The 16,193-nt window shown below is 32.6% G+C and overlaps 1 protein-coding gene and 1 non-coding gene across 3 annotated transcripts in view; both read right to left on the bottom strand.

Annotated features, from left to right (window-relative positions):
• Positions 1-5,997, bottom strand: part of LOC131844423 (proline dehydrogenase 1, mitochondrial-like) — a 54,737-nt gene extending 48,740 nt beyond the window's left edge. The window contains exon 1 of one of the 2 annotated variants that reach the window (XM_059193307.1): positions 5,704-5,997. In XM_059193307.1, the coding sequence (XP_059049290.1) occupies positions 5,704-5,907 (204 nt within the window). In that variant the 5' untranslated portion in view covers positions 5,908-5,997. The remainder of the gene's footprint in view (positions 1-5,703) is intronic. The other variant, XM_059193315.1, reaches the window with a different exon arrangement.
• Positions 334-420, bottom strand: LOC131848501 (U6atac minor spliceosomal RNA). The gene has a single exon (XR_009357761.1). It is a non-coding gene; the product is annotated as a U6atac minor spliceosomal RNA (small nuclear RNA).
• Positions 5,998-16,193: the final 10,196 nt, after the last annotated feature.

Raw genomic sequence — 16,193 nt, 5'->3', positions numbered from 1 at the left:
AGGTTGGCGCCATATTTAACAAGCTTTTTGTAATATTTATGTTATGGTATAACAATTTGTTTTCCTTAGTCTAAAAGGAAAAATATTCTCACGCAGTTCAAACCTCGAGAATCTCATTACATAATATCATAGACTAGCTGACCCGCGCAACATCGTCTGCGTTTTATTTTGCAATATTTTTCATTGCAGCTCTGCTGTTATTTGTCATAGCTTTATGTTACGAGTATATATAGCGTAAAGCCTTCCTCGACTAATGGAACGAGAACACTATCCAACACAAAACTATTTTTTCAATTCGAACTAGTAGTTCCTGAGATTAGCGCGTTCAAACAAACAAACTCATCACTTTTACATGTTATTCTACGGTAGAATCCATCCTTGTCAAGGGAAGTGCTAATCGTCTCTCCATTTTATCTACCGTAGAAATATAGGTACACATCTACATCTGTATGTCTAAGTATAACAAATCTGTCTATTGATTTTTTGTCTCCGCATTTTGCTCTGTCTGTATAGTAGTATTCAAAATTCAAAAATCATTTATTCATGTAGGACATTTTAGCCGCTTATGAACGTCAAGTTTTTACATTATAATTTTTTCCCCTATCGTCCAGTTCGGTATATAGATCCAATTGAGAAGAACCGGCAAGAAACTCAATTGTTTTACTTTTTTTTTAAAAGCCAGTTTATTTACAATGTATAGGTATTTATATAGGTGTCTATGTCTAACATTAAATGAAAGTGAACCCGTACATGAACAACTATTGCCATGCACGCTCGTCATTCAAGTAATAGTTTAGTGAGTGATAGGTTTTGCTCAGTAAATATGATTTAACAGATGTTTTGAATTTATTTAAGGGCAATTCCAATATATCCTTTGGTATCTTATTGTAAATTATACCTATTCCCATAAAAGACCTATTGACTTTTTCTAAACGATACTTGGGGACAGCAAGTAAGTATTATATTATACCATTACACTGTTTTAGACTTGTACAATCAAATTAACTTCTATGTAGTGAGTTCAGTGTGGAATCACCTTATTAATGTGTACATAGATGATAATGATTGTCAAATACAACAGAATCTCGACTTACAATACATATTTAATCTGCATATGAGTACATATTAGCTTCCATCTCACAATTTACATATGTACAAGAGTACAAGACAGATTATCTTCAAAACCACTTATGTTGACATTGTTATGTGACAATGTTAATCAGAAACTCTAACAAATACGTGACAACTTTACTATTGTGTTAATTAGTTCTGGACTGAAACTAAGTATTGGATTTTTATGTTAATGGCAAACCAGCTGATGGTTCACCTGATGATAAGTGGCAGTCGTAGCACCGGACATTACGTCATCATGTGCCGGTTGCCATTCTATAGGATTAAGGTATTATGTCTCGGTACCCCGTAATTTAACTGCCATATATACTATTACTCGCAGTCCCGGCAAACGTTGTTTTGCCATATAAATTAATAACGCTATAAAAAAAATAGGGGTTGATGATAGAAGGGTGAAAATTTTGGATTGTATGTATTTTGTATGTTGTATCATAAAAAATTAGAAACTAAAAATTTTGTCTAAAAAATAAAATAAAAATTTAGGGTTGGACTACCCCTAACATTTAGGGGGATGAAAAATAGATGTTGGCCGATTCTCAGACCTACTCAATACGCTCACAAAATTTCATGAGAATCGGTCAAGCCGTTTTGGAGGAGTATGGGAACGAAAACTGTGTTACGAGAATTTTATATATACGATTAAAACATAAATACAACTATATTAAGAATAGTTTTACTTATTTCTTACTAATATTTATAAGCGCGGGAGTCTGTGACTGTAGATGGATGGATGTTTGTTAGTCTTTCACGCAAACAGTACTGAATGGATATAATAGAAACTTTACCATACTATTAATATAGTTTATACATCAGAATAACATTTTACGCAGGTGAAACCGCAGTCACAGGTTGTATAATATATATGCCACATGTAATATACTCATATATATGACATATATGCCACCCTTCTACCGAAACACTGCTTACAAAGCAAGCTGCCTAGCCTGGCGGCTGAAATAGGTGAAACTGAGGTATTATCATTATTATGAATTGATAATAAATAACCGAAATTAATATAAACACATAATATAATTACTGTTCATGAACGTGATATGAGTTACTCAAATAATTTCGCCCAAATTTGTACTGAAAATTAATTCAGGTAAACCTAAAGTCCAGGATTTATACCGAATTTATTGATTGTTTGTAACACTTTATTGTAAATTTAAAATAACAGGATACAACTATCTTAAGAAATAAGTTGTACAATGGTGGACTTGATCCCAAATGAGACATTTCTTCCAGTCAGTTTCTTTTAATTAGCAGAATAAAATTCTGAATTTTGTGTTTGCATTGTATTTTGTTACTTACAATTTTCCACACATAGCTTACAACCTTTTTGTACTTTTGTAATGCTGTACATCACACATAATGACACAAACTTGTTAACATTATGTCGAACTATGTATTGTCCACATTCCTATAAGTGTAATTGTGTGTGATTTGTAATAATTCAAACAAACGACTTATCATTGCTAATATTGCATTAGGGTTTAACAAAAATGGAGTTACTGCTTACTTCTGGCAGCTTGTCCACTATTAATAATAAATAAATAACCCTGGACAATGTAGACAGTACCACCTAGACCCACGGTAAGTAGAGCTTGTGTTATGGATACTAGACAAGTGAAATAAATACATAGATATATTATTTTTTTGTAACTACATATATAATATATACAAAAAACGTAATGTAGGTAACCGGGTTTACAGCAAATAAAATATCTCAATGCCATTCATAATTTGGTCACAAAAGAACCGGTTTCATCACAGCACAAACCCCCCATTTAAGCACCTTTCTAGTTTAAAAGATGGTTAAAGAGACGCATTATAATCGAATTATTTATTTGGGAGATTCTATGCATATATACAAGACCAAAATGTTTATTTAAGACTAAAACATTTGTAAAATAATAAGGTGTATAACACCCAAAAATAAAATAAATTTAATAAAATTAAAATAAAGTAATAAGAGCGCCTTTTGTACTAGTTATTGTATATTATTATATATATATTTATATAAATTTATATTTTTCTGTATCTGGTGCAATAAAGTGTATCCTAATCTTAATATTATAAATGCAAAAGTTTGTAAGTATTGATGTTTGTTACTCTTTCACGCAAAAACTACTGAATGGATTTTATTGAAACTTTACAGTATTATAGCTTATGCATCAGAATATACATAACACGTAGCCAATATGTTTATTGAAATTTAACACAGGTAAACCGCGGGCACAGCTAGTAATACAATAAAGAAAATGCTAACAACAAGTGGAAATACAATGAAATCTTTATATTAGTATTCCAATATTGTCTTTTCATATTTTTCCTTATAAGCAATAAGTATAAGGAAAATATAAAACTACTCCAAAATAATATATTGAGTTATAGACAAATTAAATTATTTTATAGATGTTAATGATGATGAATGATACAGGTTGTACAGTAATGTTGGTTTTTTAAAGTTATGCATTCACACTCTTAGTAGAGGGTGGGGATAATTAATTATAGGAAGTAGAAGATTGTAACATTTTGCTATCAACAACAGCCACGCCTGACCCCCTTAGGGATCTTTTTTCTGTGCAGTGGTCAAGACTGCTCTTACTTTTGTCTACTTTCAAAAAAGAAAGTACATTTTTTTTAATTAATTTAAATATGTCTATGCCTAAGACATGAGAATCAAAGATGCTATCTGTATAATATCACCATCTTCTTCCTTCTCCCATTTATTAGGGCGGCGTAATATTTTCTCTTCCATTCATCCCTGTCTGCAGTCATCTCATTATTTACTCACTTTCTTGCCATATAATTTTTCACACAGTCTGTCCATCTCTTTATCTGCCTTCCACTGTCTTTATAATAAATTCTAATCCTTTAATTGTGAAATACAGTTACAAAGGTCTTAAAATGGATAGTAAGTAATAACCATCCATCTATATGTAATACTATCTTTAAAATATCTACATAACATCCATACTACGAATATATTCCAGAAAATCTCCGCCATTACTGTAAGCGCAGACGGGAGCACCATTCCATTATTATCCGTTAATTAAAAATACTGGCCATATTATACAGTATCGTATTTGCTTTCTAAAAAAAATATATAAATAAAAAAGAAACCATTCCCTTGGTTTAGAAATGGAGTACTACCTCTTTATTATAGACGGCGTCTGTTGACGTTATGTAATGTTACCACTTCGCCATTTTGTCGCCTCATAGATCACTAGTTTTTACTGATTGAATGTTTTACTTAATGAAATCCCATATTACCACCAAGTTTGTAATTATATTTATACCACAAATGTGACAAGCATACATCAAGTAAACATATATATTATATATATCACTTATTAAAGCCTAAAACTTAGGTTTTTTTAAAAAAAACTTTGTAGTGTCTTGTTTAATAGTCTATGATTTTATAAATAAAATCTCACTACGATGTTCTTATTAGATTTACCGAGTATATATCATAGTCTCTGATTAATCTACTCATTAATTAAATTTATTTATAAATGTTTCATCACAAGAGAGTCGTTCCGAATTAGAAATTTAAAAGAATTATTGAATCCTGGGAAACAGACAAACAACTAGCAACGACATTTCTAATTATTTGAAGCCCTTCTGTAATTAGTGCGTATAGAATAGTTAGTAAGTGGACGCTAAGACCCTACTACTATCAATTTGCCGCCCTGCTGATTGCTCCATGTTGTTCTAACTGACCTGGCTTTATTCCTTATCTAGTCAATTATCCTGTACTGGTGCCCCGCCAGCTTATAGCGATAACGCAAACGGATGCACCATTCTATTCTAATCCATTATAAATCTAACGTCTTTTTATTAGGATAAATGTCACTAGTTAGAGATATTTTGTTTTAAACCTATTAAAGTCATCACATTAAAAAAAAAGAGAAAGCATGTCAACGGTATCTTTCTTTTTTAATTAAAGTAAATGTTACCCACAGTAATACAGTTACGATACTCCTTCAATATCAGTAGGCACATTGGCAACGACATATGTGTACCTAGCATTGTAGCAATATAAAACAAACGATCAACGTCATGTCGCGTCACGATTATTGGATAACACCGGCCGGTAGTCAACCGGCATATTACCAGGCGAGGAGACGTCTGCGTCTACCCACCTACAGCGGCGGGCCCCAATACCCGGCGCGCATGCGCTCTTGCGCTGATTAAAAATCCATTCCCATTCATAAGCCGATTTCAAGGAGGATCCTTAGACAGCTTCGAACTCCCATATAGCTATGAGAGCCTAGTACCCTTTACTCCATCTCGATAAAAAACAGCTTATCAAAAAAACGTAATCAAGAAACTGTTCCTTACGGTCAAACGTCGCCATGTGTTTCAAATTATAAATTCTTAACGGTTAGTCGCGTGACTCAATGAGAAAGATTGCAAGTAAAAACTACCTACGTAGCAAGCGATCCCATCAATCACTCGCACCTTCTAATTCAAGGATGATCCTATTTCGGAACCGAGCATTAGTTACCGGCGGATAAACAGTGGCGATGCTTCTCAAATTTTGGTTACGTAATGTCATCGACTTACCACATCATTATTCTCCACGATCCAATTCACGGAACATATCTGGTAGACGAAATAGGCTCGCACCAGTTCGCTGGTCTTCTTACTTTTGAACGCATCTTTCGGACTGTTAAAGTTAAGGTCGAGGTCGTCGCGTGCGGGCTGCGCGGAGGATAGGACTCGGACGTTCCTAGGCGCGTTCACGGCCAGTCGTCTCAGCAGAGCCATTGTCGGAGCTCCGCGCACTTTGCACAAACACAATACACGCCCGTCGTCGCTGGCCGACAACTGACAACTGGTTTGGCAATGACGTGCGCTCAATACTCGGCCGAGTGCGCGCGCAGCCGTTCCATTTTTTTCAAGTCCCACGGAGGTGTGTCGCAGATGCACGCCACTATTGGCCGCTAAGCGGCTAAATATACGTGTGCAATTTACAAACAGAGCAATAACCTCCCGGGAAAATACCCTAAGACCACCATCAGAATAAACTGAAGGCATCACTTCAGCAGCTATCACTATTACGTCTTAGTTCTGCTTGATATGAACTTTTCGCAAAATATGCGGCACCACGTGCTATCCCAGATCCTAACCTAAATAATAAAGGGGTCGATTACGTAATAGACTTGTTTGCGAAGAGTTATATAAAAGCTCCGCTGGGTTCAAGCACCTAGGTTGACCCATTATTGTACTTATGCGGTGAACTTACGTTATAATATCGATTGCAAATAAAAACTATAAAGACCTGCCAAGTACAGCGTTTACCTCTTGCCCAGAGACTATATCTTCTATAATGTGATTAGTACTTAATCTAATGGAACATGGTAAGCACGTAAAACTGTTAAATCTGCCAATCAACGCCCGCGGTGAAAATACGATCAGGCTCATAAAGTTCTTATTCACCGAAGAGTCATTAAATAGAAAAGTAATTACTCACAAAGTGTAATTACCCGATAATGTACCAATATACATGCTAGGTACGTTACAGGGTAGGAAAACCCACGCTGTTGAATCGGTTTTCATTGTTACTACCGTATCACCGGTTCCAGAGACCCACACTAAACTATTATAACATTCAAAGGACCTTCGGATCATCATGGATCTATCAAGTTTAGTCTGCTTACGAGTTACATGCTTCCACTTTTAAATTTAAATATTCGTTTCGACAATCTTTAATTATCTTTCATAGAACATTTCAATTTCATAAATCAATGTTTTATACATTATAAAAATATCAGTTAATTTAAATTAAAACAATGATATAAAAAAAATATAAAATATTTATTTATCTCGTGACATCATCCTTATAACCATAATTATTCGGGATCAAATGTAGCCTCCAAATACGTAGATATAAAAATTTATGACTACAGTGGGCTCAACGACTTAACTAAGCCGTTAATCATAAAACTGTAAGAAACAAACTCAATGTCATTAATAACCAAAGACAATATATACAGCGCCATCTAGTACCAAGCTAAGCAGAGCTTGTGTTATGGATACTACATAACTGATAGATATACCTACTTAAATTCAATTTTTTTTAATGCATACATAATATAGGTACGTAGAAAACCTCCAGACCAATACAAACAATCATACTGAGGAATACAAATATTTGTACCGTGCGAGAAATCGAATTCAGGACCATCGGAGGTAAGGCGGCATAAATTTGGTATTATATAAATACAGTGATATTACTTCTCTTTTACAACGTACTTGGGGAAAACGCAGTCATTAGAATCCGTTCAGTTTTGACGTTTTGACAAAAATATCGTGCAACATACAAACCGAGTATCGTCCATAACCGAACTTGAGCTTTCTGCATGTCTGCTTATTCACTTTTCATCGTTTTTTTATAGAGGACCTACTTAACAAATGGGCTATTGTGTTAGCACTACGAAATCGACGATACATCGCTTCCAAACAGACAGTTTTAACTATCCAGTCACGTTTATTTTAAAATATGTTTGTATTATATGTTAGTATTGCAGTCCGAAGAAGTATTGAGTGTTGGCTGAAATGGAAGCGAATTTGAGATGACCTTGAAGCCTGACTCTCCTTACGGCAGAATTCGAAGGAGAATTTCAATTTATAACAATTTTATTATTTAAAAGTTTGTGAGTATGGATGTTTATTACTCTTTCACGCAAAAACTATTGAACGGATTTTTATGAAACTTTACAGTAATATAGTTTAGTTTATACATCAGAATAAAATCTAGGCTATATAAACATGCGGACGAATCACACAACTAGTATGTTTATATTTTGACGATCTGTTTTATCATAGCGATTGTTTAAGTAAAACTATTATTTATACTATGTTCTGCCCCTGAAAGCTGATCTGAATACATTTTATAAACCTTACAAGTTACCTTACCAAGGAACGTGTCTTTTTACCACATAATATAGGTCTCCGTTACACGGGGTAAGCAGGGAGACCTCAGTAATATTGGTAATTACAAATTGGTAAGATTGATTACAATAAGATTTATAAGGACAGATTAAACATGATTCTTGTCTTATTCACATTCTTAACTCGTCCTATACAAGCTCGCCGCCGACTTGACTCTGGCAGCTTGTCCACCGTTAATTTTATAAATATTTGATATTTTGATACCTCTTTTGTCCTCTTTGATTTCTTTGTGAGCACTCTTGGGAAGTATAGGTAGGTACATACAAATATAATTATTCCTGATTTTATTAAATAGTTGTATAGTGACCACGCTTCAGTCACATTGGTGGCCAACACACAACACAAGATCAATCTGATCATGATAGGATAGTCTGATCTAGTTTCTATGTTGATTATCGCATGTCTGTTACTTGTTATTGTGTAATTAATTATTGAAAATAACATCTATTTAAAAGAGCAACACACAAGTTTCTTGCTCATGTGATGAATCTGCATTCTAAATGCGGGATAGAATAAAAAAACATGACTATTCAAAACTGCTTGTATTGAGTTTATTTGAATAAAGATTATTTCTAGTTCTGAATCTCCACCGGTACCTGTACCTATATCCATTTTTTTAAAATAATACTTTAATGACGATCTGAAGGCGAAGTCGTTTGCGTCTGACTATCACTTCTGTTGCCATGCAGCTGGATTTATTCCGGTTTGAAGACGAGATAATGACAGTAAAATTACAGGGCGTATTGGCATATCTTACTCCTCAGAAATGCCTACCCGTAGGTATCATGGGTGTTAGAACATATTTTGTAATGCCTATGTTTCAATACATTATTTTTGCTAGGATCTTACCTCACCTATGAACCAACGTTTTTAGTAATTTTTTACCATGTCACATTTGGTACAATTTTAATAGTATCAATTTTTTACACGTATCTTTGGACCCTTTCAATCTTTTGTTGGTGCACTTTGTGCCACCTTTCTTCCTTCATGTCTTACGTAATCTATGGATGACTGTCTCATATCAAGAAATAAAAGAGGGATGAGGATTATAAGTAATAGACTGGAGTCCCCATTGCTGGCAATCTACCCTGTTAGGTATACCTCCTCGCGATTCCCCTGGAAACCATCGTAGTTCATTCCTGGTGAATGAGCCTTGATAGGCTAACTGACCTGACCTCATGCTCATCTTATCATCCTACACTGGTACCCCGTCAGCGTAAACCTTCCTTAAGGGTATAAATTCCTTCCTTTCCTACTATTCATTGTAAAAAAACTCATATAGGAAGGAATAAATTTCCACTTTCATCACATGTTTATATGCAGTGTCGTATATAGTAGGTATATAATAAGTAATTAGGTACTTACCATTATTTCATGATAAAACATGAACACGGTAAACATACTGAAAATTACGCCATGAACTAACTCTGAAACAAACATATGATTAACACCACACAGAGCGTGCACACTAGCGACTTATTGATCGCCTGTCGGACGCATTGTAGCGTTTATGATTCTTTTGATAAATTTGAAACAACTTGGTGTGCATCGATGTTATTTAGCTAATGCATTGAAAAATTGCCACAATTGTAACTCGTTCTATCTTGATTCAACATTATTCGTTACCTACTAACCTTACTTGGGACAACAAAATTGACGATATACCTACTCATATAAGTAGGATGTCTGTATGCTTGAAGATTTGTTAAAATATCTTTATTTATATTAGAAGTATTATTATATCCAAAATAATTGTAGAAAGACTATAATAATAATAATATATAGTCATAGACAATTAACACAGCGCCATGTAGTCCCACGGTAAACGGAGCAGAGCAGAGCTTGTGTACTAGATACTTGATATAAATACTTTTTTTTGTAAATACATACAAAATTACCAAACCGACACAAACAATCCCACTCATGATTACAAATGCTTGCGCTTTTGACTTCATAGATCTAGTACAATACTGGATTAACTCAAAAATTACAAATCATTGAAATAAATTAGTGGATACTGCTTAAAACAGCAATTATATTTGATTGGTAAAGTTCAACTAAAATAGTTGTCGAGCAACTAAAAATTGCCGATCACCGACAGTCGCGCGTGTACTCGGCCACTTAGTAATAATGTGAGACTATGGGTCACATAAACGTAGTCTGTCGTACTGACGTACTTATGGTCACATGAGACACTCATACAGGAGTGTCATGTTAGTGTCAGATACAACTATAACCACGTTGTTTAACCTCGATATCGTGTACCACGCGTGACATTTACTTTCTCCCACCCACGTGTAAGTAGTCTGCTGTCTATTTAATGTTTTTTTTTTTATTAATAGGGTTTCTTATTTATCATTCACTAACTTATTACTTAACTTGTTGTCATGAGTCTGCGTTCCGAAGGAGAGGTAGAAAAATGTAACTATTCAAAAGTGCTTAAGTTAATTTTATTTGAAAAAAGATTGTCTTTTTCTAAAAAATAAGGTTGCAATAATTGTAGCTTTTTTAGCTCACTTCAAATACTTACCTTTTAAAGAGTATATTTCTGTGACCGTTTATATTGGATTATATTTTTATCATCCTCGATGGTATAGTTCTTTAAGTGGCCGCCAGGCGTATAGTTGGACTCAAATTTGAACTCAGTAATAATACTATATTCTATACTTTTTTTAGAAAAAATCTAGTAATGAGGATAAAAATATTATATAATCCGGCTATATGTGTATTTACTGGCCCAATTAGTTCTATATAATTTATTGAACGCGATAAAAAAAAAAATATAGGTTATAACTATGTACTCGATAAAAATACTTGTAAGTTTGACAAACCGGTTTATAACTTAATAATAATAACCCTGGACAGTTCACACAACGCCGTCGAGTAGCAACCAAGGCAGAGCTAATTTTATGGATACTGACCAACTAATAACTTCGAACGGCAATATTGTGTATCATCGATCGATAGGAAGTAAAGCAGTGTGCTAAACCTATGGACCACCGAGATCATCAAAATAATATATAGCTTGTTGAAGAAAGAATAACATAGCTTGTAAATAAAAGAACGTACCTTTCTTTTCTCTCTCTCTCTCTTAAAAAAATAAATGTAAAAAACGAGAACAATAAAACAGAACATTATCATGTATACATAGATATTTTTATTTGAAAAATACTTCGTGTCGCTAACAAACTAATCACAATATGGCATTCTACGTCCAAAAAAATAATTTTATACAAAATTCGCTCACCGCAAACGAAATATATCAGCACAGATCACCGACATTTTATACTGACTCCGCCATTTTGTCGGCATTTTGTCAGCCATTTTGTCGATAGGAACAACTACGCGAATATTTACATCGTACAATTAAATTTAGAATTTTTATTCGCCAATCACAATATCTAAGCACAGATATTTACATGGTAATTTTTTTAATAAACAACGCCCAATATGAGTAATATGGGGTACATATTGAATCACTAGCTCTCTTATTCATAAAAACTACAAACCAATTTTACTACTGTTAATGTGTTTGGTCCCTGTCTGTCAAATTGTGCAAATAACTTGAAAGACAAGGGCAAAACACATCAATAACAAATCCATAAAAAATATACTTAATTTAAGTATTAAAAAGTTTTTGTTACAAAACGTTTAAAGTATTAAAGTTTTTATGAATAAAAGAGTAAATTTTATGTAAATATTATTGATATAAGAAATAAATCATTCCTATTCCATACTCATACAATTAAACTATTGAGACAATGATCTATATTGTTACGATGCTACAAAACATATAACCACAGAATCTACTTAGTTTTAACTATTGGTGTGCATGTTAGCTTAGTTTCCGACATACAATTAAATAAACACAGTAATATAATAAATCCCTTATATATGCTCAAATATATTGCAATTATTATTTGAAGACATTATTAAAAAATATTATCACCATTTAAAAAATTATGCCTCTTAAATTCCACATTTAAAATATTAGTCTTTTAAATTGATGACACATAATATTCTATACTTGCATTACATTTTCAATAACTGCAAAAATGAGAAACTATTTCAATTTAAATTGTAAACTTTTTAAATAAATTGCGGAATAAACCGCCATTAAAAAGTGTTCCCTCTAAAATTTAAATTTGGAACACGCTGTTTCAATGTTATTTATAAATTTAAAATTTAAAAATAAATGTGGCACGTTCTGAATATCTATTCCTTAGGCAAAAGCAAAGGAACAATATAATAATATAAATCCATAATGTATTTCCTTTTGTCTTGTCTTACTTTATTGTTATTTATTTTTAATATTATCGCAGTAACGATACAAGGAGATTTTGACGACGAACCAATCAAGGCACATATCACAATGGAGTCTAATGTAGCGGGCAACACCACAACAAGACTCGGCCGACTCGCACTGATATTTCAATAAGCCTGCATATCACGATTAAATAAAAAAAAACTTTAAACCACATACACTCAACGGTTTCCCGCCAAAAACTCCGTGATACACTCACACAAAAAGAAAAAAATAAAATAAAAAAAATAACGCCTCATATATTGGCAAAGGAAAATAATATGCAATGCCAACATTCATTAAATAAAAATATATGTCGGTGAAAAGCTTCATCTCTTAATTACGCTAATATTACAATATTCAATATAGATGACTAATGATACTCGACCATTTTACGAAGGCGTAATTAAATGCCTATCGTGGATATACACGAGCGCCTATTTAAATTAGTCGATTGATAGACATATGGTAAAACAAACACATCTAAACATATCTTACAAATACAAATATCTATTTTATCTTAAAATGATAATAAAACTTACAATACATTCCTATAAAACTAATATGTACAAGAGTTAACGTTAAAATGATATTGTGATATTCGTGTCCCGCTTTCCCTTGTAATATACAAAATAAGAGATATACACATTCTTTTTTGTCATTGGCTAATAACCGTCTTATTCATAAAGAAAAACAACTGAAAATCTGAAAATGAACCTGTTGCAAGATCTTTAGCAGAGGTGAAATATACTTCCACAGTTGCATGAGTATTGCGACACGTTTCTACGCCACCAGTCGATCTGAAGTCGCATTAAAAAGTAAAGGAATCTTAAAAACCCATTTTAGTTCTATTAGTATTTTGTCTCTTACTTTCAAATAGAGTACGTAGTTGTAAAGAATGAGATAGAACATTTTCATAGCTGCAAAAGGACTGCAAAGAGACTGTTAAGCCAATATGTGGACTCAGGATTGTCATTGAATAAATGTCTTTTTTGTATTACATTGATGATGCTCTTTTTTGGTAATGACAAATAACAAAATTCTACTAATTGTAAAAGCAAATATTTGCCTGTCTGTTTGTTTGTTATATTGAACCTTAAACGACTGAACGAATCGTAATCAAAGACAAGATAGATCAAAGAATAGCTTCTTTCACGTGGAAGGATATAGAGTATCTCATCTCAAAATAAAGCAAACAAAGTTGCGGGTAACAATTAGTGAATGAAGTGAAGCAAGCAGTTAATAATAAAAGTTTCATTTTTCATTTCCAAAGCCAATTTATTTTTCAACTATCCTGCCGAATAATGCATATCCGCATGAGTCAACAAAAATAGGTCTTATATAGTCTCAAATAAAGTCTAAACTTCATTACTTTGCACTGTATATATTAATGTAAACATAAGTTATTAGACGTTTGTTTTTTTTTTTATGAATAAGAGAGTAAAACAATGACAATTACCAAATCTCACTCAAATCCAAAATATCAAAATACTAACACGCTGTTATTTAATTAAATAAAATAGAATTAAGCATTTATAAATAAACATTTCTTTATTATCTTAACACATGCAGATAAATGGAATATCTTGTGTTATTACTATAATAATAAACTATTACATATTGCATTCTGTATAAATTACAGAATATACTATAATTCAAGTTTAAGTAGTGTATAAAAAAATTATAAATTAATTGCAATGTGGCAACCCTGATTATGAATAGGTTTCTGTGACAACCTACTGGAAATAAAGAAACGTCCACTATTCTAAATCTAAGAACTGAACTCTTGTCTTTTCAAAATCATTGTCGATTTTATTTAAGTAAATGACCTCCATATTATGTCTAATTCATTTAGATTTTCCTCTAGATTTTAGTGAGAATAACAGACTTTATAATTTTGGAGGGGTCTCGCCTAAAATATAGTCACGTGACTATTTGTTGATGTCCAAAACATAAAACATTTACTATGGAAAGATATAATTAAAGTCCCACACTAATTTACCTATGGTAATGGACCGCATATGAAATACATTATAATGAAAGATATGCTAAATATAAATAATGTTTTAAAATTTCAATTTACATCTGAAATTTTATATAGAAACACTAGCACTTGTAAATTAAGTGATTGATCAAGCGCGCACCATTTGCCACCAGTAATTAGACCTTAAAGCAGTTTTATCCAAACAGCTGGATGGTCTATGGAAATTTAGTGTACATTTTTTCTTACAGATATGGCAACACTTTTTAGAATTCTACTAAGGTCGAGTCAATAATAAAAAGATGTGAAGAAAACAGAGAATATGACCGATTGTCATTGAGGAAATATAGAAAAAAGGGCAACACAAAATAGGTACGCTAGATTTCATTCAGTTGCATTTTCTTGCAATAGACAAAAAATCGCTTATTCCCTTACAAATGTAGCTGCTTATTTGTTAGTGACGATTAATCTTCATCGGAGTTACTATTGTTAATTTATTAGACCTGATTTACACAATGACCATTGCATAGTATCAATTTGAAACACTCAAAATCGTCAAACAAAATTGAGATTCGTTAAATTTCATTTTTATTATTGTAATTGCACTAAATTAAGGACTAAGTAACATTCATTATACCGCAGCCCAACCTGTGCGTTGGACTGTATTGTTATTACGAATATAATTAAAATATAATTTCAGAATTTTGATATAATTTTGCCAAAATAATCTATGGTAGGGATATAACTAGTACAAAACACACATATTCATGTATACAACGTTAGGACAACGACGCCGCGATGAAGGAAACTGAGATAAATTATCCTTTTCATCAAACATATATATTTGCATCTCACTCTATCTGAACACCGCACCGTAACACCGCAGTACTTGTTTCGCTGGTAATTTAATAAAATGGCTACTTTTTTGGTACATTTTCCACGACTTTCTAAGTTGTCAATATAGATTATTCAGCTCATTATAGGCAAACAGCCATATTACGAAATAAATATCAGAAGTAACTGAAATACAAAGAGAGATATTTCAATTATTATTTGAAATCGCATTTAAATTATCTGAAATCGCAGTTAGAGTGGGACGCATACACTATATATTATAAACAGATTTCCCGAGTTTCCAATAAATACAATAATTCGATGGCTCGCTGTGCTAACGGCGTAAAAATTATAATTATAAAGTGTAAATAAATTATATGCTCTACTAAATCACTTGCTCGTTCCTTATCCAATGACGCCTAACGCTCCATTTCAGACACTCACATCGACGCGTATTTACAAAGCGGAGCGCCCGAATATAACCTTTACAAAAATAAAGTAGGACACTGCGCATTTTATTCTTTCAATATATACAAGATCTTAAAACAATACCTAATCCTAACGTCTTGGTGTTACCAATTATTGATAGTTATTAATAATATTATTCTTCCATAAAACTAGAGTATAAAATTTGACTTCACTCAAAATATTCTTCTACTTAATGTAAATAAATGAAACGATAATATATATATATATGAACGATTCACGCACACACACAAATTAATTACATTCAGTATTATAATTGTATTATAGGCACAAATGAACAATATTGAGTGCCATATACAACAAGCATCATTCACTACTACTTATAAAGTAGGCGAGGGATTTCAGTCCTACATTACATGATTCAAGCGAATCCAACCATACGTTGAAATATATCATAAAATTATAGGTAAGATCACACCTTTAGTTTTTACACGCGTGTACAGTACACGCGACCTTATTAACTTATGAGTAAAGTTCGAAATTCAAGAACATTTT

This window comes from Achroia grisella, unplaced genomic scaffold, assembly GCF_030625045.1.
Source record: "Achroia grisella isolate CSIRO2021 unplaced genomic scaffold, CSIRO_AGI_Agris_v1 utg109, whole genome shotgun sequence".
NCBI lineage: Eukaryota > Metazoa > Arthropoda > Insecta > Lepidoptera > Pyralidae > Achroia > Achroia grisella.
This window is presented reverse-complemented; position numbering and strand designations above follow the sequence as displayed.